The 27,632-nt window shown below is 40.8% G+C and overlaps 1 protein-coding gene across 1 annotated transcript; it reads right to left on the bottom strand.

Moving 5' to 3' along the window:
* Positions 1–2,014: 2,014 nt before the first annotated feature.
* On the bottom strand, positions 2,015–27,084 carry TMEM156 (transmembrane protein 156). The gene is made up of 7 exons (XM_054173814.1): positions 26,985–27,084; positions 19,892–20,173; positions 17,720–17,980; positions 15,058–15,165; positions 11,789–11,893; positions 9,464–9,568; positions 2,015–2,079 (listed from the first exon to the last, which is right to left on the bottom strand). The coding sequence occupies exons 1-7, from the start codon at positions 27,082–27,084 to the stop codon at positions 2,015–2,017; spliced, it is 1,026 nt and encodes a 341-aa protein (XP_054029789.1).
* Positions 27,085–27,632: the final 548 nt, after the last annotated feature.

The following is a 27,632-nucleotide window of genomic DNA, read 5'->3' as shown; positions in this document are numbered from 1 at the left end:
TTGTCCCAGGAAAACTGAGTGTTACAGCTTTAAATCCACTTTAGGTAAATAATATTTCAGTATAAAAGTACCATGTGGATGTAACAAGAATATTTTGTTTACACTGGTTTGTATTTTTCCATCAGTTAAATAAACCTTTTGAATACTGAACTGAGGCAAAACACTGAAGAGAATGTTTTGAATTTACCTTTGGAATGATACTGTTTGTTGCCTCGAACTTGGAAGGCAAAGTGCTCTTTCTCTCAGCACCACCTTCTTCCAGGTCAGTAGACTGAATGTGTGCCTTGGCACTAGTGCAACTGCCAGGTTTGAAGTATTTATTTAAAAACTTAACCAAGGTTGTGAAAATCAGCTGGTTACCTGAGCAGATGTTTTTCACGGCATCCCACTCACTTTGGAGCACACCGTTTATGCAGAGACAAAGGAGGCAGGCTTTTGTTCTCACCAAGCTGAGAAACCTGTCACCATGAAACTTAAGACAACGTCTGCACCCTTTGCAAATGATCCACCGTTACAGGTCATCACTGAAGGGTCAAGTAAGGACCTGTAGTGGGCCATGACTAGCTGGAAGTAAAGTGATTAGCCAAATACTTAATTTGCTGTATTTGTACATTAAAGGGATTTGCCTTTTATTGCCTTTTTCTTTAGGCAAACAAAGCAAGGTGTAAGTCGTTAGCTGCTTTTTAGGGTGTAGTCTATCCATGTGTAAACATCTCTTCCCCATGATTTGTTCCTGCATTTCCATTGCTTGAGACAGCTAAACAAAAGATCTGTCTCTTCCACTTTTCTCTTGCTGCTTAGATTGTCTGCTGAAGCTGTTAATATCTAACTCTGAAATGTGCCCAGATCATACAATGCAAAATCACAGCCAGTGCAAGCTGAGATGCTTTTTAATGATGTTTCCAGTGTCACCTGCCACTCAGGATTCATACAACCTTAATGGCTCTGAAACACCGCAGTATTTTGAGTGGCAAATACAGATTTTCACTTTTTTTCTGATTCTCAAAAGTGTTTTTATCATACAGTCACCCACTTCAGAGGATTATCCTTGAGACATTCCAGTTCTATTTCAAATGACAGCCCTGTCCTTTCTATTAGTCTCAAAAGAATGTAAAGAGTGGAAAAGGACTTTCTTGAGTTCTTATTAAAACCATCTCAGAGCAAGGCTTAAGGTGACACCATCAGCCAGTCTGACCTACTTTGAAATTCTTACAGTCTGACTGGAAAGCCCTCTGGAGTTTTGGTGGGTTTTTCTTTTGTCTCAGGCCAACCTTTGTTGCTGAAGCTGCTTTTAGTGTGTGACCTGTACATTTTCCATGCTCTGAGTCCTACTTCAGCATTCATAATAGTGACAGTGGTGGGCAGGTTTAGAATTGAAAAACTGAGAATAAAATGTCAAAAATTGAACTGTATTAAAAACATGGGAGAGGGACAATGATTTTCAAAGGGAAAGAAAGGATGTGCCGTCTGGCAATAAGAAGACTTTGCAAGGTTGAATTACAGAAAAGGCTCTCTAAAAGATTTTTTTTCAGCATTGTTCAGAATAAACAAGAGGTGACATCTGATTAGTTCCAGGAGAACTGGGATAACAGCACTTTTGAAGTAAAGCAAAAATCTGCATGAACTTGAAGGAAGAAACGCAAAGATAAGAAACATTCAAAGAGGAAGAGCTCAAAGGAAAGAAGACAGCTAATGTGATCGCCCTGGATCTGCAGTGCTCATTCCCCCCTTACTGCCTGCACCACACAAGTCCCTGAGCACACATCTTCTTATTAGTCCCCTGACTTTGATCCCCCCCTCACAGCTTCCCTTTACAGTCTCACAAGGAGGTGATGTGATAGACTCAGAGCAGAGCACTAAGTATTCATTTTGCCTTTCAAACATTTACCTGAGGAAGAAAGAATATTACTTATGCAGTACCACAACAATGTGGAAAAGGAGTCTAAAAATCCTGCCACAAGGACTAATCATAGTTCTTAGTGAACTGAATTTGATGCTTCTGTAAAGAGGAAGGCTATTTCTCTTCTGCACTACAGGTTTTGGCACAAGGTGCCAGTTCTGGAGTCAAGACAGGATTACCTAAATGAAAACCAGAACATGGGGTAATTCAAACAATCTTTAAATAATTTCAGAAGCCTCTCAACCCATTTATGAGACTTGGAAAAATGCAGTCCTGCTCTTCCTGCCCTTGCTTATCTTAGACACTGTATCAGCAGCTTAGCTGATGCTGATATTTAAGGTGGTCTGTGGTTTTCCTACAGTTTCCTTATCAGTTCTGCCCATGCCTACTTTGCACATTCTGTCCACCATCAGTTCCGCCTCCCCCACCAGTTTCGTTCACCCTGCTCTCCTCCACCTTCATGTCTCCTTCCTGCCACTGGTTTCTGTGGCTCTTCTCTCCTCAAGGGGTTGCATGAGGACATCCTTTCCCTCCTTGTATGTTGTTTTGGAAATGCCAGAGTTGAAGACAAGGGGTTAAGAGGACATGGGAGGAGAGAAACCAAGAGGATCTCAGGACATTAAACTGGTGGTATTTTAGTCCCCTCCTTCCTCCTCCAGTGTAAGGAGGTTGAACTAGAGACTGCCTGAGGTCCCTTTCAACCCAAATTATCTTAGGATCACATTTTCTTCTTACCGTTCTTCTCCATGTCTCCCCATTCTCCCACTGTTCCCTATAGCTTGGATCATACTTGCAATACAAGGTAAGCTCTACTCAACAGAGATTAAAAGCTTATAAGAACCTTTTGGGTTTATATGTGCTTGGTTTTAAAGGTAACTTGGAAGATGGAAGCTTCTAGGGTAGTAAAACCAAGTGCTTCAAGAGCTGTGGGATGACAAATAAACCAGTGAGTTACAGTTTAGCCATTCAAGGAAAAGAAAAGAGGGATGTTATAGGCAGCAAGAACAGAATGAAATTATAGGAGAAAGGAAATTAAATCAGGGTCAGAAGGAGCAGGGATGTCCCTGTCAATAAGATCTGTGAATCAGTGAAGGGAAGTGTTGGACAGTGCCAGCATTCAAATGCTGAGTAGAACAACCCTACCAGTTCTGCAGTGACTTGGGATAGACCTGTTTCTGTGTCTGCAGGTTGCTGTTCCAAAGGAAGAAGTTATAAACCAACTAGGAACAAATTATGAGAGATTTATTTTACAAACTGTATTTAAAAATCCATCATTATGTTATTACCACAGAGAAGCAATAAAGCCTCAGAAGCCCCCAAATCAGAAAGTCAGTGTTTTTCTCTGATTTTCTATGAGATGGTAATAAACAATGGAAGCAAATGTTTCAGACTTACCCAACTAAATATAAAAAGTTCCATATGGCCTCAAGTCATTCAGAACCTAATGTTCACAACTATTCCCATTAAACCTGAACTTGCTTGCTGTAGTATAATGACTGGAGAAGCAATTCCAGAAGGTTTCAGGAGGGGAAAGCTGTATGAAGGGAAGGTATAGTATGGGGGCTATGAAGTATTAACATGATGCCAAATTGCTGCATATCATCTTTGCAATGGGCAGTTTGCAGTCTGTTCACCCTGATGGATTTAGCACATGGGAGTCTGAAGTCCTGGCTCTGCAATTTCTGTCTCTGCCTGATAATTGATGGGTAAATTGTGCCCACAAATAAGGCGATAGTGCCGAATGAGCTGGGGCCCTGCTCGGCACAAACAGCTCCAGCACACTCAGAGGAGCTGTAATAAATGGAAGGCAAGGAAAAGTTCCAGGAGATAATGAGTCTGAATACTAATGACCTAAGCTGGTACAAAAGAGAGAAATGCAATTTATCAAAAAGTACAAACCCCATTTGCTGTCTTAATGAGTTATTAAAACCCAATAATAACGATTTTGTGGTTTGAAGCCAAATTACTATTTTCAACACTTTCTTTTTTCTTGATCCCCTAAGATGTTGCAGGATTTATGAAAGTCCTCCTGCTTTACTGCAGAGTTTTCCCTTCCTGGATGCTTTGGCCACCTTATTCAACAGCCAGAAATTGTATCTTTTAAGCATCTTAGTCATCTAGAGCATTAAACAGGCTGAAAAGTGCTCATTTCATGACAGTAGAGGATAATTTCTACCTTTGGACAGATTTTCGTATCCTGTGGAGCATGTAAAATAAATTTCTTCTCTGACAGAAAATGGAATTACTGTAAGGATTATCTCACAACTATATGATGGAGTCTAAATCCTGAATGAACCAAAAATAGATGTGAAAATTATACTCCCCTACTGGAGTTGTTTATACAGCAAAACATGTTTGTCCATCCTATTTCCTTAATACTAAATAGTTTTGGTGATGGATAAACTGGAGCTTCTCAGCTAAAATGGGTAGTTGGCACTCTCATGAAAAGACAGAGAAGAGCTGGAAATGGAGATGTTTTTCTCCTCTGGTGTGTGAAGTGTCTTCTTTCATTCAATAGTAATGATGTTTCACGTGGTGACATCTGAAACTAAAGGAAACAGTATCAGAAAAGAACAGGATGGTCATTAGGCCTTTCCTAATTTATCTTAAATGTCATTCTTTTGGCTTTCACAGCAATGAATTCTCCTCTTTATTACAAAAGAAAACAAAGTTGTAACTAAGAGGCAGACAACTGGATGACACATATCAGATTGGAACAAAGGACCTAAGGCTGATAACCTGCCAGCAGAACGATGGGTTAGGTACCTGCCCCATGAGAGTATGATACAGGAACCTGAGTGAGAAGCACTCAGCCATATTCACTTCCAGGGAAACTTGGCAAATGTAAGAGTTGGCAGAGCCAAAAGCCACCCTAGGAGCATTCACCACGTCCACCTGGCTGAAGTGTTCCAGAAAGGATGCCCCTCAAGTGTCTCAAACTGGCTTTCTGCAGAGTGTCTCCATCTATACAGAGCTCAGTCTGGAACTGTCTTTTAAAGGTAGGTGGTGATGGATCTCTTCCCTTCAAGTAACAGCAGATTTCACTCCCTATGTCCCTCTTGGCAGCTAAATGTGGGAAAAGAGCTTTGTGTGATATCTGCCTGCCCTCCAGAGTCACTTGTTCTGTGTGCACTCCTGGGCATCTCTTCATGAGCTACTTCACCTGCAGCAGAGTGTTCAGAAGTAAATCTGGAGCATTAACAAGGTCTTACTGCAGCTGAGCCAAAACAAGCTCATTTATCCTAATGGGAAAAAAATAAAAATAGCCAAACCACCAGCTGGAAGGAAGAATGTGCAAACCTGTGCCCAACTGCATTTCCTGTACTCATACATAGTAGGACAAATCAGGAAATAACAAAGAGCAGCTTTTTCCACATTCTCAAGTGAAAAGTACAGAGTCATTTTGGTTGGAAAAGACCTTTTAAGTTCACTGAATCCGAGTATTACCTAACTCTATTCCTCCGTAATCATCGCTGAGACTTTTGAAATTTGGGCTGCAGCTCCCAGAGCAGCATATGATGAAAAACCTTGAGATATGAAAATACCCAGATCCCAACCAAGCTCATCAGAGTTTTCAGGGAACTACACAGTGCCAGGCTTGGGGGTGGGGGGGGTAATCTCAGGATTTCTGTACTTCTTACTCTCACATAGAGTGAAAAAGCAAATGCAGCTTGTCACCCACTCTGGTATCTCATGTAGCTGCAGGCCCAGTAAAACCTCTGTCTCCTTTTCCCTTCACATCACAAGAACTGGGACAAGAAGTGTTCTTTGGCTGTGAAATCATAGTGGAGGCAGCAGCTGCTGCAGTGAGCTAGAAAATGACAAGTGTGGGCAGGATACAATGCATCAAAAATTGATGGGGGCTGATGGAACAGTGGGTTTAAAGAGCCTGCATGGTGCCCATTACAATCCAGTTCTGCGAGCAAGCAGGAGTGCTTCCCTTCAAACCCCTCTGCTTTGGAGAGGAACACATCCTGGCATTCATTTTCCTGTGCCAAGTACCCTGGAATGTGCTCAGCAATATGATTTCGTGAGCCCTTTCATACTGACAGGGGTTTTCATTTTGATGTATGATTTAGAGTTGAATCTGTTATGGAAGCAGGATGAGAAAAGGAATTCTCTTTCACGATACTGAAAAAATAAATATGAAATTGAGTGACAGCTTAAAGCTGCATGTGGGCATAAATCTTTATTTCACAGTTATCTACAGGAATTGATGAAAGTATAACAAATGTCTTCCAAAAATGGCCAACTGGCAACCCCCAGTTTGCCAGTACTAGTAGGAGCTCCTGCCTTCAGCAGCATCACAGCCAGTGTTACCATGACTTTAACCACAGCACAATCACTTCTGAGCTCTAAAATGATGCTTTGCAGAAAAAGTGTCAAAAGGATAATGGGAAGGATCCCAGCAATTTGGAATCACACCTGCTGTTCTTTACAAATGCATGCATAAGTTATAGAAACAGCTTCACTGCCATCTTCCTCTCCCTCCTCAGCACACTTGGAATCTGCCTTTGATAGAATGTTTTGAACTGAGTTTCACTGTTTCCTCTGCATAATTGGTATCTCCTGTTGTTTGTGTGGGTGTCTTGCTCCAAGTCAGATGAGAGGGATTCTTTTAAATAGGAAAACATGTTTGTAAAGCCACAATCACATAAGGAAAAGCAGGCAAAGAATATTTTTGCTGCCTTTTCTGTTTGTGCTACTAAGTTCTGCCATGAAGGCATTTGAAGACCTCTTAGGAAGGCAGCAGGAGCCTGAGCCAAAGCCTAGATAATACCCCAGGTGGATTTGCATCAGTTTTTGCTGATAGTAAACTGGAATCTGCACAATTAAATTTCTATGTTGTTAGGGGAGAGTATCCTCAGAAAACAACAGCGGTGATGATCTATTCAGAGATGTCCCTGTTTACTGCATGAATGTTGGTCTAGATAACCTTTAAAAGTCCATTCCAACCCAAAAAGGTATATGATTCTATGATACTCTGAATGCAGCTGGATAGGAATCAGCCTCTCATACACTTAGTTACTTATGCTCTTGTCCCAGCCACCCTACATGGGAGGTTTTGTGTCCACATGTTTTTAGACTGCAAAAAAGGAAAGCAATGTTATTGAGCCTTTCTGCTTTTTAGGTTAAGGACCATTGCTGAGGCAATCAGCAGGCTCTCCAGCTCAGTAGCAATAATGATGGTGATGAGTGCTCCTCGCTTTTCCTCCTCCTCACATCTGCTGTTACACCTACCACACCTACTCTGCAGCCTCCTCACACAGAAATCAAATAAACACTCTGTGCTGTGGTTAATTCTTTCTCTGAGTGCAGCTTTAGCTAGCTGGAAATGAGGAAAAACAACTCGAAAGTAGTTTGCCTATCTCTACCTTGCCTGCTTGGTCCAGGGCAGCATTGAGGCAAAGCTCTTACCAACTGACTGAAGGCAGATTTGCAGCAGAGAAGGGCAGATGGAGGTCTCTCACCAGTGGAGGTTTCTCAGGCTTCTAGTTCAGGCTAGAGCCTTCCTTTCTTTGAGGCTCTTGTGTCTGTGGTCTGAAGTGCACATACTTCAGGGGAGCAGCTGGGACTGTGATACAAAGATGATGGTTTTTGATCAAGAAGCTCCAAGTACACACTTCAGAGCTCCACCCAGCTTCATTATTGGGGGAAAAAAGAGGGTTTCTCAAGCTGATGTAGTCTATATCTGTCTGTGTCAGTTCTAGGAATTTCATCATCTTGGTGTTTTTCAGTCTCTGTACTCAGCTGTTCATGTGCAGTATTTCAAATGCAGCCATCTCCTCTTTGTTGAGCAAACTAATCTTTAGCAGCGTTCCACAGACTTTCTGGAGACAACCCTAGCACTCATGAGCAAAGTAGACCACAGTCTGCTTCCACAGCCTGAGTAATCAAATGGAAATCTAGCTACAGGTCCAGAGAAGGGCAGTGAAGCTGGTGAAGGGTCTGGAGAACAGGTCTGGTGAGGGACAGCAGAAGGAACTGGGGTTGTGTAGTCTGGAGAAAACAACGTTCAGGAGAGACCTTGGTCTCTACAACTCCTTGAATGGAGGTTGGAACCTGATGGGTGTTGGTCTCCCTAGTAACAAGTGGTAGGAGGAGAGGAAATGGCCTCAAATTGTACCAGGTGAGGTTTAGGTTGGATACTAGAAGAAACTTCTTGACTGAAAGGGTTCTCAAACACTGGAGCAGGTTGCCCAGGGAGGTGGCTGAATTCCCATCCCTGGAGATGTTTCAAAGCCTCAGAGATGCAGTGCTGAGGGACATGAGTTAGCACCAGACTTGGTAGAGTTAGAGAACGGTTGGACTCGACTTAAAGGTCTTTTCCAACCAAAATGATTCTTTTATTCAATGGTATTGATTTTCCATTAAACTCCATCCAATTAAAACAGAAGTAAAGAAGGTCCTTCAGCTTTTAATCCAAAAAATTCACCACCAGTAATCTAATCTGTGTGAGTGCTGTAGCCTTGTCTATGCAACTGATCTGTTCATTTACATGACTTATTCAAGTAGCATCTGTTCTGCTCTAGATATTACTGCCACAAAGAGGTATCTCTTGCTGCCCATTTCTTTTTAGACTTGTTTCCTTACCAGGCTGGCACTGGTCTCTTCTCACAGGTAATTAGTGATAGAACAAGAGGGAATGGTCTCAAACTATGACTGGGTGTATTTAGACTGGCCATATGGTTTCAGGGATAGATTCAGATTGGATGCTAGGAAGAAATTCTTCCCCATGAGGGTGGTGAGACACTGGAACAGGTTGCCCAGGGAGGTGGTAGAAGCCTCATCCCTGGAAGTTTTTAAGGCCAGGCTGGATGTGGCTGTGAGCAGCCTGATCTAGTGTGAGGTGTCCCTTCCCACAGCAGGAGAGTTGGAACTAGATGATCCTAGAGGTCCCTTCCAATCCTAACAATTCTATGATTCTACAATTCTGTGAAGTTTGTAGAGTAGGGTTATTGGTTAGACTTGGTGATCATGAGGGTCTTTTCCAACCTGAATATTATTTCTGTGATTCTGTGATCTACGCTTCCTGAAACAGCTACTGGAGTACCAGGTCTGGAGAATGTTAGAAGTGAGAGAGTTTTAGTTCCAAGCTGAAACCAACTTCTTGTCATTTCTTCTGACTGGTGTAACAACAACAGAGAGATACATTTCTTTTGTTTGGGGAATTTGATCAACAAGCTATTTATTTCAAACATGAATTTCTTGAGAGCGCATTTACAAATAGCTTCTTTCTTGTCAGAAACAAATGTCAGCATAACACTGCAGTTCAGGACACAACATTCAACACCAGAAAAATAATGTCAGAGCTTGCACTGGGACCTTCAGGGACACAGAGTTTAAAAGGCCAACACATTAGTTTATAGATGGCTCAGCAGCAAAAGGAAAATTGATTCTGTTTCCCTGCCACCTAGCTCCCACAGAACACATTCCCCAGTTTTCCATCTCGTATACTCAGCTAGAAGAAGCAGTAATTTATTTTGAGCAGGTACTGCATACTATTAATTCCAAATATATGAGGCAAAACAGAATAACTAGAGTTGTAAGAGCTGTGCTTACCATGGACAGTTGTTGCACCCACATGACAATGCTCTTGTTCAGGAATCATGGGCAGCACATTTGTGATCTGGGCAGAAAGTGCAATCTCTTGCTCACTGGTTTTATCTGTTGAAAGTTAAAATAGTTTTTATCCATGTTATTAAAAAGCAAATACATCTGCAGAGTGTTAAAGACTGAATTGGCACCTCTGGAAACAATTGAGAGCTATGTGAAGACCAGGCAGAGGTGAGCAGCCAGTAGTTCAGTAGATACCAGAAGGACTTGACTGAAAGGGTTCTTCACGACTGGAACAGGCTCCCCAGAGAGATGGTTGAATCCCCATCCCTGGAGGTGTTTAAAAGCCACAGAGATGTGGTGCTGAGGGACATGGTTTAGCACCAGACTTGGCACAGTTAGATAATAGTTGGACCCAATGACCTTAAAAGTCTTTTCCAACCGAAATGATTCTGTGCCTCTGTGTCAAACATAATGCCTTGTGTTACTAGCTCAGCCAGTTTACTGCTCTCATTTCTGGTGATACTTTGTTGACTCATGGAGTCACAGTTTGGTTCATTACATTTTAGAACACAAATACAGGCTTCCCTTGACTCATTTCTCTGGCTCACAGTAATGCAAAGTTAATTCTGATTGGTGGTAATCATTCTGAAACCAGGACACTGCAGCACCATGGTGACAACCAGAATTTAGAGAATAAAACCTCAGGGTTTCTGGCCTTTAGTTGTGAGACTTTGTGGCAGTCACAGCATTTGATGTAAGTGGGCTTGGCAGCTGTAATTTGCACATAAGAAACCACAAGACCAATTTCCTCTTGCTCCTTTGGATTCCTCTATTGTTTTCTGTGCAATCCTATTAAAACAATAATTTTTCTCCTACACTATTAGAGGAAATAGGCAAAATTCTGCCACCCCCTGAAGTGTTGCTGCAGCTTCAGCTTAGTTGACAGATTGGAAACAGAAGCAAATGCTGGCTCAGCAGTGTCAGGGCTGGCAGCCTGGTGGGTTCAGACTCACTGCTGCAATATACTTTTTAGCAAAGAGAGCAGGCAAGATGCATCTTCTACAGCAGCAAAGAGATGCAAAGCCAAGAAAGGAGAGTTTTATTTAATCTTGGCCAAGTGAAGCATCACCTGTTTGATTCTGATCTTTCTCAGTTCCTGACAGAGCTGGATACCTGGCTTTCCCTCTGCAGCTCAGATGAATAATGCTGGGAAAAGCAAAGCCTACCATGGTATTCCACATTTAACAAGGACTTACATGTTTCCGGGATGCAGCATTTCCAGAGAAAAATGTGAAGCCTTCTTACCACTCTGGGGCTTTGTTTGTTTGTTATTATTTTTCAGAGGGAAGGATAAAACCTATGGGATGCAGGGAATTTTAGGGCAGCTTTTTCAAGCCCCTGTATTCTCTCTGTAGAGCACTGGTGCACAAGAGGCCTTTTCTGTGCTCAGGTGCATGCTTACCAAATGCCATGAGTTACTGAGTTGTAGAGAGAAATCTGGAAGAGTGAGAGAAGACTCAATACTCCTGCTGAAGAGTAGGGGGTACAAACAGTGAAGTACCCAAGCCTAGCCAAATTTAAACCCCTACATGTTCATATGTTTAAAGCTAGAGCTCCCATCATCAAACCAGTACCCATGGAATTTTAAAGCATAGGACTCTGCAAGCAATATCAGTAACAGCTACAGTTGCTAATTTCCTCTCACACAAAGATTTGTTATCAAGGCATCATTTCTGGAACCAAGACTTTGAATTCAGCCATGCCATTTAATTTGTCTGTGCTAGACATACCACGCTTTCAGAATATCAGGTTTTAATTCCTACCTGAAACTGGAAAACTGAGCTTTGTGGGACTTTTTCCCTATGCAGAGGCTACAAGGTGTCAGCAGAGCCATCCTCTGAATCCTCCCATCCATTCCATCCTTTGGCAGCAGATTTTATCAAGGGTCACATACACACAGAGCATGCATACACGTGTGTACCTGGCTGTATACTTGTCATACACATGGAAAGCACTCAGCTGCCAGTCTCAAATGTGGCATACAACATGACCACAACTCATAAGGAGGTAAAACCCTCAAAGTCATCAATGCAACACATTTGGAAGACTGGGAAAAGCATTCCCACGTGATATACTTAAGCCTTCTTATAGTTTTATTGTCAGAATTCTTCTTTAGTTCTTTGTGATATAAAAGTGTTTTCATAACATAATCCAGATCAAATTTGTGTAGGATCAAAGGTAAACTCTGAAAAAATGGCCTTGAAAGGCCTTTCTTGACCTCCTCATGCCTCAAAATTTGTTAAATTTGTAGGGTTTTATATTACTTACCAGGGAAATGATGAATTTTACTAGCAGATACAGTTCTTCTTGTGTGTCTGAAACTCTCTTTTCTTATGGTACTAGAAAGTGATGCTGATGTTCTGTGTTTACAATCTGTTTGAAACAAAAAATGTTATCCTTAGCTATCGAATTACATACAGCACTGATTAGAAAGAAAGCTGATAGACTTCTTAAACTGTTGAACACTTTCCATTAAAAAATGAAGGCTTTGAAATGAGGTGATGAAGAAAACCAAGGGCCAGATATTTTATATTTTCCTGAATTCTCTGGAAATTTCTCTCAGCTTAGCCTCTTTCCAGTTATTCCTTCTCCTTTCTATAGATTGTACCTTGAACAAAGTTTGGAAGGTTCCAGTACAGGTTCAGACTCAGACTGCTGACAGTGGAATAGCAAGGATGGAGTACAGTGGTATCCTAGGAAGCTGTCAGATTCTTTGCAAGTGTGAGGTGTTCAGCTTTAGGAGCACAGTTAAGAGCAAGCTCTATATTGCTCAGAGACAGAAATACAGAGGTGGAACACCTCCAGGTGTTCCTCAGCACCTAGTTCATCACCTCCTCAGACTTTCCGTTCTTCTCATGCTCTCTTAATACTGAGCTCTTGGTAGAGTTGTTGCAGATGATAATGCAGCTGCTATTGTTAGTCCTGTCCTACAAGGACATCAGTTCATAGATTCAAAGAATGGTTTAGGTTGGAAGGGACCTCAAAGATCATTTAGTTCCAAGCCCCCTGCCATGGGCAGGGACACCTCCCACTAGACCAGGTCACAGTTCAGAGCTCAGACTGCTTCTGATATCAGGCTTGTTCCAGTTCTACAGAACAGAACTGACTCTTCTCCCTAGAAAACTCCATCTTTAAAAAATTAATTAATTAGGATTATTTAGGTCATGATTGTTTTTATAAACAGCCCTAACCCTAATGTGCTGAAGTCCTGACCATGCACTACAACAATTAATGCCAAAGGAAGCTCTGGGAGTGATGGTAAGACAAGAGTGGACAGGATAAGCAAAAGGACTAATTCCCCCTTCATCTCCTTTGTCTGCCTAGCAGAATGTATTGCAACGCCTCAAGAGGAAATTAATAATTCCATATTTCTTAACAGCTTTCATTTGGGCTCAGAAATTAAAGAGGAAAAACTACTAACAGAACTATATCCGGAAAAATCCTTAGCAGCTCTTGTAAGCATATGATAACATTTTGCTGTGTTCTTTGGGCACCACTGAAAGAAAGCTACATAAGGACTTGCAACTAAAGGTGGCATGGTAATATAAGCACACAAGGAACACAACCCTTAAATCCAATTTTTATGTGCCTGTCTTTTTATCCAGAGCATACTGGTGTTGTTTATAATGGTATGTATTATAAATTAAACAAATCACTACTCCTCTATGAACAGGAAAGGTATTCTAGAAGCAAATCAGTAATCAGAAGCCTCAAAAGGGCATTTTTTCCCCCTTCCCTGCTTGTATCCATGACAATTCTGAAAAATCTGCATTTAATACAAAACTGATGCTTAAGAATAAAGGCAGTAAATAATTAATAATCACTAATAGTACTGCATTAAAAGTGGGATGTTTATGACTCAAGGCATAAAAAATATTAGTCATTGCTTTTATAGGTAGCTTTCAAATTGCAAATAAAAATCCTTTCATTTGGAGCACTTAACAGACCTAATTTACACTTTGTGGGATTTTTAGGTGTATAGTATACATTCATGGTTTAGCACCAGACTTGGTAGTTAGATAATTATTGCACTCAATAACCTTAAAGCTCTCTTCCAACCAAAATGATTCTATGAACCTATAAAATAGGTCTCAGAATCTGGCTCTTCCAATGTGTAAAAGATCATGTATTTGAACCAAACCAATCTAGTAAAGAACTTTCCTTAATCATCTGGTGAGGGAGCACAGATTTGCTATTTGGAGCAACTACTTTGCTTATTCATTAAAAATATATGCATAAAATATTTACATTATGCAAAAATATCCCAGAAACATTTTGTGTGGGGGCACTCTTCTTCCTTCTGTTTAGTTCTGATGAAAGCTAGACTTCTGCCACTCTTTGGTTGCAAAGCTGCCTGTGGATACAGTAAGGATGGTCAGGGAAAGAATAAGGCTTATCATTCTTTTACTACCCCTGTGAACAAGATTTCCATTCAGCAGCTCTAGGCTAGGAGAGGAATGGACACCTCTCTGGTAATAGCAACTAAATGTTGGCTGCCCAGAGGCATTCTGCCCGCTCAGGGTTGACACAGGCAGAAAGTCTCCGGAAATCGCTGTGAAAAGCATCTAAGAGCTTTTCTCTCATGTAGCAGCTTAAGTAACACTCTTTTCACACTGATGAAAGGATGTCTGCTCCCTGTTCCACCTGCCTCTGACCTGGGATAAAAACCAAGCAGCTGATAGGTAGCTCATTTTCTGCATTGTTTTTGTGCAGGGGATTTGATCTTGAGTGCTCAAAATTCTCAGCTCAGGATACTCCTACACTTTTACTCTTGCTTTCATCACTGTATATTGCTAGAAGAAATACTGTAAACCCAGTTTCAGTCTGTATCCCAAGGGAACTGCACAAGAAGAGCTTGTCTTGGCTGGTGAAGAAATATTTCTGTACAAAATATTTGCTTCAGTCTCTGAACTAAGGGCAATGTCTTTCATAGCAAAGTTTTAATCACTTGGAATACTCGATAGTGCTGATTCAGAAACCACAGCAGCATTTCCTTTGCTGAAATAACAGGCTTCATTCAGCTCTGGGTCTGCTTGGTTGACCTGTATGGGATTATGCCACCACTGAATTTAGAGAATCAGTTTTTAAGACAGACAGCTGAATGCATATCTCCTCATATCTAGCCTGTCATTTTTCTTGACCATGACCCTAGATGAATCATCTTCAGGAAGGAAAGGGTATTTCAGTCTGCTTATGCTAGTCATTGGTATTTCAGCTTTAGATCTTCAACAAGGTTCAACTGCAATTGTTTCATCTACTGGAATCAGTCTGATTCCCAGAAGTTCATATCACTAAGGATCATAGGCCACCAAGCATTTGTCAAAACTCCCACATTTCATTCACCATCAGCAAGCTTGGATTTGCATCCACAATTCAGAGGTGAGAGGTGGTAGTGTAAATCATCTGAGTATTTAAGTCCGTCAAGAAGAAGCTTTTACTGTATCAACTAGTAGTCAACAACTGTTTTTATTGTAAATTAACACACTTTACATTGTACAGAAAATGGAACTCATGAAGATTAACTTTTTGCTACTTACAGTTTGGTTCATTTTCTTGGACTATTTTGTAGATGACAATTGAAATGGTAAACACAACAACTACTGGAATCATAGTGAGCCAGATGATCTTTGCCATACACATTGGATCTGTCCATGAAATGCAGAAGAGATCAAATGAAGCAGGAAATCACTGGCAGAGGAAAACAGAACATTCAATCTTGGTAGGTTTTTGGGGAATGCCTCTCCCCACAGATAAAAACTGAAAGTGAAAGAGAATATTATGCCTTTTTCTTTCAACCTTTTTTTTTTTGTTTTGTTTGAATTTAAGTTTCCTCTCTACAATTTAGCTGTATTTTCAGCTGTATCTGAAATCATGTCTGAAATAGTTATAGGTAGATAAGAGAATGAAAACTTTTCCTATTCTTATAAAGTGTTATATACATCTCAACCAGGAAGAAAATTCTTCAAAGATCAAAATTTATATCTAAGGTGGAATAAGAGTAATATACATCCCCTCTTTGTCTGAATGGAGCACAGAAAGAATTAGCCCAACTCCAGCTTGTACTGGCATTTACAACCTCCTGGTCCAACTTCATATACAGCAGGAGGTAAGATGCTACAAACAGAAGTTTTCTTTAAAAAAAAAAAAAAAGAGGAAATGCCACCAAGGAGACCCCTCTACAGAGTTCTTTTAACTAAAGCTGCCTCAGGGGAGAACCACTGTGGGACTGGCTGTAGGAGTTAGGTAGCTCTTTGGGACAAACAGCTACTGTAGAAATGCACCCACATTCTGCAGGGAATTAGTTTAGTAGCCAGGACTATATATCACAGAGAGAGGATGTGGGGAGCTGTCCTGCCTTCTTTGACAGCTGTATGTTAATGCATACCTTAGCATTGTCAAATAACTATCTTAAAAAAAACAACTCTGTTACTATGACTCATATAAAATCAAATTACCAGCTACTGCCAAACCACTTTTTTCCTTTTTTTCCACTTAGAATAGTATAATTAGACCTACATAACTTCCCTTGTGTAACTGCTCCATTAAGAAGTCATGAGGTAGCTGCCAATAAGCCCATGGCTCTTTGAGGTAACCACAGCTCATCTGTCCTAACTCAGAACTAAAAATACCTTAATACAGTCATTTGGGCTCCTTTGAAACAGTAGTCCACCAAATCCTGTAGGGACTTGCAGTGGCTTGCACATCACCCTCGCTTAGTAAGAGCCCTGGGCACCTCCTTAGCTTTGTTTTGAAGTAAACAGAAGAAAGATGCATTGTTAAATTTTATTGCTAATTTGAGACAACTACTTCCCAGGCAAATCACCCTTAGCAAGGTATGGTTAGCTCATAGTTTTGACGGAAGCAAGTTACAAACCGTACTTCTCCCATAGTTACACCTCTCATAGTTACGCTTGTTTTTAAAAACAAACCCCTAAGCTGCCCTCTCTTCTCCAGGATTTTACCTGGACTTATTTAGCATAGGTTTAGCCACCTGCAAAACACATTCTTTTCCAGCAAAGGTACAGCATAAAATGCATTTGCCATCCGAAAGTAAATGACTGTAATAATTCAGCAATTCCCAGATGGCAAAGTGTTGCGTATAGACAGGCTGGAAGCCCTGACTGTGGTCAGGCAACCAGCCAGAAAAACTCCTGCAGTACAAAGAGGAATTAAAAAAGCTGACAGGTTGCCCTCTGGGAAAACTAAGCCTAGTTCAGCTGAAGATTTCTCTTCTAAGTGTACGGTAATGAGGCTGTGTAGTAGAATATTGCAGTACAATGTTGAGCAAAGTCAAAGCTGTCTCCTGGCCATTCTGCCACTGAAGTTAACACAAGTTTTTTGTTTACCTGCCAGATAACAGAGCTATGCCATTAGTAGGGAGCAAAGAGGGAAAAAAGCAGTTTCAGGTTTTGTCATATAGGCCATTTGTGAGTCTGTCATTACTGAGCAGAAACCTGTACCGAGACTTTGCTGTGGTTCCTTCTAGGGGAGAATAAAGCCACAGCCAAACCTGCCATAAAAAAATCACTATTAAAACTGTCAGTTGCCTACTAAAGACTCTTCTACTAAGGGATGATCAATATTTCATTCTCTTAGAATCACAGGATCATGGGCGGTTGGGGAGGGTCCTCTGGAGATCAAGTCCAACTCCCCTGCCAAAGCAGGATCACCTAGAGCAGGCCACACAGGAGTGCACCCAGACAACTCCTGAAAGTCTCCAGGAAAGGAGACTCCACAACCTCTCTGGGCAGCCTGTTCCAGCCCTCCATCCCCCTTACTATAAAGAAGTTTCTTCCTTATGCTGAGGCGAAAATCATATCATTCAATATGCAAAACCTTACAAAAGTTAGTGGATGTAGTCTCAAAAATGTAAGAATTAAGACATATCTGGATAGTAATTCACCTGCAAAAGGCAAAGTAGGGGAGATCCAACTTCCATCCCATTCTGGAGGTGCCTTGCCACACAGACAACAGCAGCCTCATGCCACCAATGATTCCTTTCTCATGCAGCTGAACTCCAAAATTCAAATTAAGAGGAGGACAGTGCAATGCTCTCTTCCTCCAGCCACATATCAATAGGGAGCTCTTGCCACTGGCCTGACATCTTTTTTTCTGCTGAAAGCAGGGAACTACCTATGGGAGACTTTTTATAAGACAGATATTGTTTCTGGTTTGATCTCCACTCTGACTCTTACTTACATTCCACGTGAGACTTCAGTTGCAGTGAAATACTTGTACAGTTGTTTTGGTCTCCCATCATTGCCACTAGACAGGAATGATTTAGGTATTCTTCAGCTGCATTTCTGCCTCCAACTAGAGAAGGGTTGATGTGGATTTCCAGCAGGTAGTGAGTATTATGTTCTACTCCTTCTGTCTCGGAAACCGTAGTGAAATTTAAGTAGTTATAAAAATAAATAACATCTTCTGTTTCCACTTCAAGTGAGTTTTTTGCTTTGGGAAATAAAAAAATGAGAACGAAAGTCTTACAGAGCACATGGCAGGCAAAGAGACAGCTATCAGAAAGATCAATAAAATAAGTTCTGTGTCTCATTTGCAAAAGCACAGTAGGCTTCTACATGATTGACTATGATAAAATGGAGAAAGGGACACTGTGTAAAGTTATTCTGAATAGATCTGAAGAGTATTGATTATCTCTACAAAATATATTGCCTTTTTTTTTTTTTAAATTGCTTGCAAAGCTTTTAATTTTGTTGTTGTTTTGTCATGTGTTATCCAAGGTAATGTGTTATTGTAGACAGGCGGGGATTGGTCTCTTCTCCCAGGCAACCAGCACCAGAATAAGAGGACACAGTCTCAAGCTGCACCAGGGGAGGTTTAGGCTGGAGGTTAGGAGGAAGATCTACACAGAGAGAGTGATTGCTCATTGAAATGGGCTGCCTGGGGAGGTAGTGGAGTCACCATCATTGGAGGTGTTCAGGAAGAGACTGTATGGGGTGCTTGGTTGCATGGTTTAGTTGATTAGGTGGTGTTGGATGATAGGTTGGACACGATGATCTTGAAGGTCTCTTCCAATCTGGTTTATTCTATTCTATTAAAGGTAACAGATAAAAACAGGCTAGGAAAAAGACATTAAAACCAAGTAAAAGCCACATAATGATAGAGACTTGAACTGCACATCTAGTCTATCTGCTATCACAGAATCATTTTGTTTGGAAAAGACCTTTAGGATCATTCAGTTCAACTCTTACCTAACCCCAGAATTACAGAATATCCTTGTTCACGTCAAACCACACAAGCTGGGAGACTCGCACAATGTGAGCAGAGGTAAGCAAGACATTGTCTAAAGTGTTAGAGTTGCATAGGTGTAATGGAACAGAGACAATGACATAGATTTTTTTGTTCTGTTATTTTCTATACTTGTTAAGGCAGGTATTTAGTTATTAAAAAAAATAAATGGAAGAGTTCAAAAAGAACTGTACTTCTTAGATTCAGGGCTTGGCCTGTTGCCTCTGTTGCTGACAGTGTTTTAAAAAGCAAGACTCAGAGGCATGATCTTGCCCAGATGGTTCTAGATACTTTGCAAGTATGTACTGCTCAGAAGGAACACTGCTACTGCTCTGAAGAGGTGTGGATGTTGCTGAATTCTTTTCTGTGTTGGTGTGCCAGAGTGTTATTCTGTGCTGCCTCCTATGAAACACACAAGGCCATTCCTGATAGCACACAGTTGTGGATATCAGAGGCTACAAGCACAAGAACAGTTATTTCTTGTGGGGCTGCCATCTGATCAGCTACCATCTTTGAACTGGCTCTTCAGGTCTTCCTCACAACCCATCTTCTTGTAGTATCAGCAATCTACATTTAGAGATCCACAATGATACTTAAAAGCAAATCCTGTGTGAAACCTGAGCAGAAACTGCAAGTCCTTAAAAATAAACTAAATATTTTAGAAAATGTAGCAAATTTCAAAGAGTGAAGGGGGAGCTATAAGCATACTCATAAAAGCCAGATGGCACAGGTCAAATCTATAACAGAAATATTCCAGGTGGGTGCTGAATAAGGCACTCTCTTCTCACAACACCCTCCTTCCAGACTGATAAAACCTCTCCCCAAAGATAATGACACTCCCCCCTTCACACACACCCATCCCACCCCCCCCAAAGAAAAGAAATCAGCATTTTGCTACCAACACATTTCACTGACATCCAGGAATTAGTGCCACTGAGAATCTGGCACAGAACCTGCATTTTCTAGCCATGCAAAGACAAGCTAAACCCCCTTTGTTCATATACTTGCAAAAACCACAAAGTCCCTGCAGCATATTATCGTGTTCTTTTAACTGCCAAATAAAACTATGCCTTTTATGTTGTAATTAGCTACCTAAAAATTAAGTATTTCTCTTCCCCTACTGACCTCTTTTAGCTACTGCCCCTGATCCTCGATCATCAACTTCCACATCTCTCCTGGATTCACACTCCATGTGTTTAGTGTGAGGCTGTGGTTCCCTTCTGGAGGACTGGCAAATACATGGAGTGTTTTGGAAACTGGAATGATTTACAATGGCCTTCAGTAAAACAGCCTGGTTTTCTGTTCCTTGTTGCAGTGGTCTTTTGCAAGAATTGTTGAAAGTACAAAGTGGAAAAGTGGTGTTATTTGATGAGCAGGTATCCAGGCATGACACGATTACAGTGTTAGCTGTGAAAATACAACAAAGAGTGTTCATAGCAATACATCATGCAGGACACATGGACAACTATATCATACATAGAAGCATCATGTGGCAGATCCTTTAATCACCTTATGATGAAACACTTTCTTGAAGGTTATGGCAGCACATTGAATCATAGAATCATAAAAAAAAAAAATCAAATCACAAATGTTAGGGCTTGGAAGGGACCTCCAGAGCTCATTGGGTCTAAGCCCCACTTGCCAAAACAGAATCACCTAGGGCAGGTCACACAGGCACACGTGCAGGTTGGCTTTGAAAGTCTCCAGAGAAGACGACGCCACAGCCTCTCTGGGCAGCCTGTTCCAGTGCTCTATCACCCTTACAGTAAAGAAGTTTCTCCTCACTTTGAGGTAGAGCTTCCTGTGTTCAAGTTTATGTCCATTATTCCTTGTCCTATACTGGGTACCACTGAAAACAGCCTGTCTCCTTCCTCCTGACACCCACCCCTCAGATATTTATAGACATTTATAAGATCCCATCTCAGCCTTCTCTTCTCCAGACTAAACCACCCCAAGTCTCTCAGTCTTTCTTCATAGGAGAGATATTTAAGTCCCTTAATCATCCTCCTAGATCTTTTTTGGACCCTCTCCAGTAGATCCCCGTCTTTCTTGACCTGGGGAGTGCAAAACTGGACAAATATTCCAGATGTGGTCTCACTAGGGGAGACTAAAGGTGGGGGGAAAAGTCCTCCCTAGATCTGCTGGACAATTCTACTACTGCGCCCCATGATGCCATTGGCCTTCTTGACCACAGGGGCACATTGCTGTCCCACAGCAAAAAGTAAGAGAAAGCAAGCTCAGTCTTCTCTCAAGCTAGATGATAGATTTTATTGCTGAATTGTACAAATTCTCTTGTAATACTAACTTGAATCTGTTTCCAAGCTGCTCTGATTTGATTGCACTTGAAAAGAAGATGAAAGTACTTGTGTTTGGAGGGGGAATTTAGCCCTGGAACTGCAGTTGCAGTGCAATTATGTTGCAAACCAGCTATAATCGGAACAAAAAATCCATCTCCAGTGACATTGAAACCACACAGTGAAACGCTCAGAAATGCTGCTGAATCCTCTAACCACACCCTTCATGTTCTCTTATATTCAAACACAAATGTTAATGATGACCATTGGTTTCGGTATTCAGTGTCAAATGTCAGTATCTGATGGCTGTAGCTGGAGTACATTAATGCAGTTTTGGCATGTAACAAAACCCACACAGTATTAATTATTAATGAGTGTTATTTTAGCTGTCTTCTACATTCAAGTAGGGCTTTATTGTACAAATCATGCCTTTTATGTGAGTTAATGTTGAACTATTTTTTCCACATGAGGAAAACAAAAACAAAAAAAACCCAAACCAACAAAAACAAACCACCACAACAATAAAAACCATCTAGGATCACAACATGAAATATGTATTTGTGAATGCAAATATCCACTTCCTGGAGTCAAAGCTCAGTTGTAGCTGAGCTTCCAATTCTAGTAGTACCCTTGCATCTCTATGAAGAGGAAACATTGCATCTAGCTCCCATTATGAGTAATTGGAATAATATGTTCCTAAATCCTTATTTATAAAAAGAAACAGAGCCTTTAATTTCTCCAGTGCTCAGCTGCAGTGTGACTGCTTCAACAGGCCACCTGTGCTCACAGAGCAGCAAGCTGACCCCAGAAACAGTTCAGTGAAGGATCTCAGACAGGGAACAGAAATACAATCTGAAATCCAACACCAAAGTCAATTATCTTCACTTTACTAACACTGAATCAGAGAGTCAAACGCCTTAGAAAACATAATAAATAGAAATGTAAAAATACACATCCTATGCAGGTAAAGAAATAATTCATTTTAGTACCAGAAAGGAAAAACATCTGACAAAATTCAGGGCTTGATGTTTCCCTGAGGCAAGGCAAAGTGTTTTCCCTGTGAGTCAGGAAACCTGGAATGGAGCAGGCTCCTGAGGTCAAACTCTTCCAGCTGAAGGAGGCAGTTTGTGCAGAACACCTTTGTTAAGATGAGGCAGGAGTAGCAATTGAATGTTTACTCTGCTCTCATGGCAAGGCATGAGTGCATTTGGGCAGCTGTCTAAACCTGCTGCCACAGCTTTCAAGGTCAGCTAATGATAATTCCCTGTTATACCCCTTTCACCAAGGAATTTGTGTGTGGACTTGGGAATCTACTGGCTGTGCTGTGACAGCAGTCCGTGTTTGGCACTATGAAGTCCATTTTGGGCTTCACACATGGCTAAGTAGACTCCAGAGCTGCCTGTGAGCCATGCTGTAGATTTATAAAAGGCACATTACCTGAGTGGAAGAAGTTGGAATGCTGTCCTGTTAGGGAAGATGCTTACCATCCTCTTGAAGATCTCTACTGAGAAAGCCAACCAAATGGTGACCTAGCTTCCATTTAGAAGAAATAAAGCTAGCTTCTAGCTTTCCTCCAGCTCACAGGACTGTGGACTTTCTAGGCAGGGGAATACCTTGTTGGATACTGTAAGCAAGGCTGCAAAAACACTAGAGTTTCCCAGTGGATTTCATGGCAGACAGGGCTCCACACCCACAAGAGGCTGGCTCCTTGCAAAACTGGGAAGCACCCTCCCAGATGTGAACCTTACTAGAAATATGGAAAAGGTTTTTTGAGAAAGCAGAAGGCAGACAGCCTGAGGAGTTAAGAGGATCACTGAGATGAAACCTTTATAGTCAAAGTTCTGTTACCCTCATGCTCAACATTAGGATGTTCTGTGGTGATTATTTTATTAAGCCTCTATTTACAATGCTTTTCTATAGGAAGTACAATTCCATTAAAACTAAAAATTATTCACAGGGAAGATCTGCATTTATAAAAACCAACAACAAACCCCTTGCTTTCCGTTAAGAAAGTCATAAATATTTAATTTTGGATTGGCCTGACTTATTTTCATTTGAACTGAGATATTCTACTTTGAATCAATTCAGCAGTATAAAAAAATGCTTTTAAAAAAAACCAAACCAAAACACTTCCTTATGGAAATTCAAGTTGTCACTTCATATTGTAGAGTTAAAAGGCCTACAGCACAAGTTGGGGAATACACAACTGATAGATTAAAGGAGATACACTTCAAGTAGCTAGCCCCAGAGGACAGGACTGGGATTGAGAGCATCAGACTCAAAAAGGGATTGGATGTGGCACTTGGAGCCATGGATTAGTTGTCAGGAGATGTAAGGTATTGGGTGATAGGTTGGTCTTGATCTCTGAGGTCTTTTCCAACCTGGTTGATTCTGTGATTTCTATATACAGTAAAAAAAGAAAAAAGCCATTAAAGATGCTGACTTGAATAGTCACCAACCCTATTCCTAACAACCGGGGGGCCACCAGGCCCCCCGGCCTTTGTTGTCACCACCACCCAGTGTGCACCATGGGCACTCACCAGTGATAGGAGGAGGATCCCTCAGCCCAGATGGGCTCAGCTTGGGGCTGCTGCTATTTCTGGGGGGCATTAAAAAGGGGAGTGGGTGGGGAGGGAAAAGTGGCCACACCTGAGGTAGGAGGAGACTCCAACAGAGCCCAGGTGCTCTGGGATGTAAGGGGAAAATGGGCAGACTGTGAAACCAGGGTTATTGAGAAATAATGGATATTAAAATAATTTCCAAGCATGAATTATTGATTTTTAGTGATTGTTAGATGCTTAATATGGCTAGTTTCAGGATGTTCTACTACTCTTGGATATTAGATAATAATGGATAATAATATTAGATAATATATAGAAATTAGATAGATAATAATACTAGATAATGGATATTAGAAAAAATCCAGGAGGCTCAGGGGAGACTTTATTGCTCTCTACAACTACCTGAAAGGAGATTGTATGCAGGTAGGGGTTAGTGTCTTCTCCCAGGCAACCAGCAACAGAACAAGCTGTGCCAGGGGAAGTTTAGGCTCGAGGTGAGGAGGAAGTTCTTCACAGAGGGAGTTGTTAGCTGTTGGAATGTGCTGCCCAGGGAGGTGGTGGAGTCACCATCCCTGGAGGTGTTAAAAAAAAAGATTGGATGTTGCACTTGGAGCCATGGTTTAGTTGTCATGAGGTGTTAGGTATTAGGTAATAGGTTGGACTCGATGATCTCTCAGGTCTTTTCCAGCCTGGTTGATTCTGTCATTCTGTGAGACTCCACAACAACAACCACCTCCTCCTCCAAAGTAATGTGTTTAAAGATTCAATGACTTGTAACAAAACAAAGGGGTTGCTATAAAGGAAATAATTCACTTTTGGCAGCACTGAACTGTATTCTTTTGATAAATTTTTAAAGGCTTGTTTTTTCACAAACTGATTTTCCCCTAAATTTCTGTTTAATGAGAAATTTCCATTTTTATCCTCTCTCATGAATGAAAATTAATGCTGAATGCTCCCCTGGGATAAAATATCCAAGTTTCACTTGCTTCTGTCTCTATAATTTGCTGCCTGCCATTTCAGAGGTTATATTAAAAACTTGAAGTACCCACAACACTATCATAGCCTCAGAGAAGCTGGGGAAAGCCCTCACACTGGAAGATACAGTGATGATGTCTCACATCTCAAAGATTTTGGGTTAATGGTTGGACTCAATGTTATCTCAAAGACCTTTACCAACCAAAATGATTCTGTGGTTCTGTAATTTCCAACAACAACTCTGTGTGGTGAAGCCTCATGGGGTAACCAGCAATTTGAAACATCTACAGCAAATTCTGTATGGTTTGGGTTTGCCACAAAATCTGAAATAAACCCTGTCATGTAGTTCAGCCATTGCTGTTACAGTCATAAGGCTTTCAGAACATCCAAAATATGACAACAATTCAAATTTTCCAAATACAGTTCTGGGCTGTGTTCTGTTCATGCACTTCACAATCTCATTTTAATCACACTGTAAGTAAGATCATGTGTAGATATATGCAGCATAAAGCATCTCTAGTAAGAGCAATCTAGGAAAGTTATCATGGAAAAATGCAACTACTCTTTGATTTTTGACTGTAAGGTCAATGGTGATGGCCATAGAATAATTTTGGTTGGAAGGGACCTTTAAGACTGAGTCCAACTACATGTTTTATTTGCATAGTCTATGCTAGCAAATAATCTGATTATTATTATCTGATTATAATTAGGGTGGTTGGAACTAGATGATCCTTGAGGTCCCTTCCAATCCTAATGATTCTATGATTATTTCTGCATGGAGGTCAAACATTAATTATTCCAACATCTTAAACTGACGCATCAGTTTGATGATATTTGAAACTTAGGACAGCTTACCAGGTTTGTTTGTTTATAAACCATAAAAATCTATACATTATATTCTAGTTACTGCCATGCTTATTCTTTGTGGCTAATGAAAATAGACAAGTAAATTTAAGTAACCCAATCTGAATATATATAATTTTCTAAAAGGAAAATATGCTTCATAAATAATTTATTTCATGCTGCCTCTGAACACAGACCATTTGTCAAAGGGATGATTTTTATTATAACACTTACCTGTTCAAAAGCTCACTCAGTAATGGATGTGACAAAGCTACTTTGATATTATTTATGGATTGATAAGAAAGCACTTAATGCACAACCTACAGGCACATATTTGGTATTCGTCCTAAATCCAGCACCAGCCTTTGGGATCCCTAAGAGCTGTTTGGCATTTATAAGATCTGCTTCATTCAGTTACCTCTCGCCCATTCTAATTTTGTCAGGGTACCACTACATAGGATGATGGAATGGCTTGGGTTGGAAAGGACTTTAGATATTATCTACTCCAATCCCCCTGCCATGGGCATGAACACCTCTCAACTAAGCTTAGCTGCTCCAGGCCTCATTTAACCTGCCCTTGAACACCTCCAGGGAAGAGGCATCCAAAATCTCCCTTGGCAAACTATTCCAGAGTCTCACCACCCTCACACTGAAAAACATCTTCCTAAAACCTAGTCTAAACCTACTCTCCCTCAGCTTAAAACCATCCACCCTTGTCCTACTTCTAGACCCCCTTAGGAAATGTCCCTTTACAGCCTTCCTGTAGAATGTCTTCAGGTATTGGAAGACTTCCCCCAGAGTCTTCACTAGGCTGAACAACCCCAGCTCCCTCAGCCTATCCTCATTGCAGAGGTGTTCCAGGCCTCGGATCATCTTTGTGGCCCTCCTCCAGACTTGCTTCAACATTTCTATGTCCTTCTTACAATGGGGACACCAGAACTGGATACAGTTTTCAAGGTGGGATCTCACAAGAGCAGAGTAAAATCATCTCTCTTGACCTCTTAATGCAGTCTAGGATGCAATTTACCTTCTGGGCTGCATGAGCACACTGCCAGCTTACGGTGAGCTTCTCATCAATCAACACGCCCAAGTCACTTTCTTCAGAGCTACCCTCAACCCACTCTGCACCCAGCATGAATTTGTACCTGGAAAGCATGTCTCTTTCACAGACAGCATCTCATACCAGACAGTAACTATACAAAGTTTAATAGGCATTTAAGTACAGAAACTTAAAGATATGAGTACCTGCTATAAAAGTACTGTAACTTTTTGGAATGAAGACAGTAAAAGTATAGCTGCATGAAAATAGTTATCCAAATTGTTGCAGTATATGTAAATGAATGACAAACTCCTTTCAAATTATTATAGCTAATTAACCCTGTTAGTTAAAAATCTAACAACAACAACAAATTAAAATAACATCTATCTGCCTTGCGAAGTCCATATGAGTGCAACAACCTAACCACCGCTTTTAGGGAAGCACGTATCGACTTGCAGCCAGACTGTAGCATAAATAAAAGGCCATTTGAAAAGCTGATCACTCACCTTCGTGGATTTTGAAAAACTCAGGTAAGCACAGAACAAACATGGTCATTATTCCTAGTACTAATCTGAAGAGCGCTGACTTTCTCAAAAGCAAGCACATGTTACCGAAGCACTCCCATCTAGCATAGTGCTGGTAACTTCCTTCCTGGTTGAGCTTTTAACTTAGTGCAGACTTTGTGCAAGATAACATCTCTTCATTTCCTTTTTCTTCTTTACTTCTCATTACACCAAGTTGTAGAGACCCCAGTTCTGTCCTTACATTGGCATAGATGAGGATGATTCACATGAATACACTGAAGATAAAACTCATGAGAGCATGGTGAAAAGAAGAGAAAAATCACGCATACAAACTTATTTTACTCATTTGGGGCAGTTTTGTTTTAGGAACATCACCCCCTGATGGTCACTTTCTTGTACCCTCTGAAGAGTAAAGGAATCATCTTTGTGAAGGCATTTTGTTCTCATTTAGAAAAAAATATTTTAAAAATATATTCAGGTTCTCATTATAAATGAGTCAGAACCACATGAGTCAGATATGGAAATTCTATTGTTTTATTTATATACATATGCCTTGGGGTTAGGGGGAAATAATGCTATGCAATACAGAATCTTTAAGATTTTAATAGACTACTAATTTGATCATTACAA

The sequence above is a fragment of the Dryobates pubescens genome, chromosome 1 (genome assembly GCF_014839835.1).
Source record: "Dryobates pubescens isolate bDryPub1 chromosome 1, bDryPub1.pri, whole genome shotgun sequence".
Classification (NCBI taxonomy): domain Eukaryota; kingdom Metazoa; phylum Chordata; class Aves; order Piciformes; family Picidae; genus Dryobates; species Dryobates pubescens.
The sequence above is the reverse complement of the archived record's forward strand: the minus strand, read 5'-3'. Positions and strand labels throughout refer to the sequence as shown.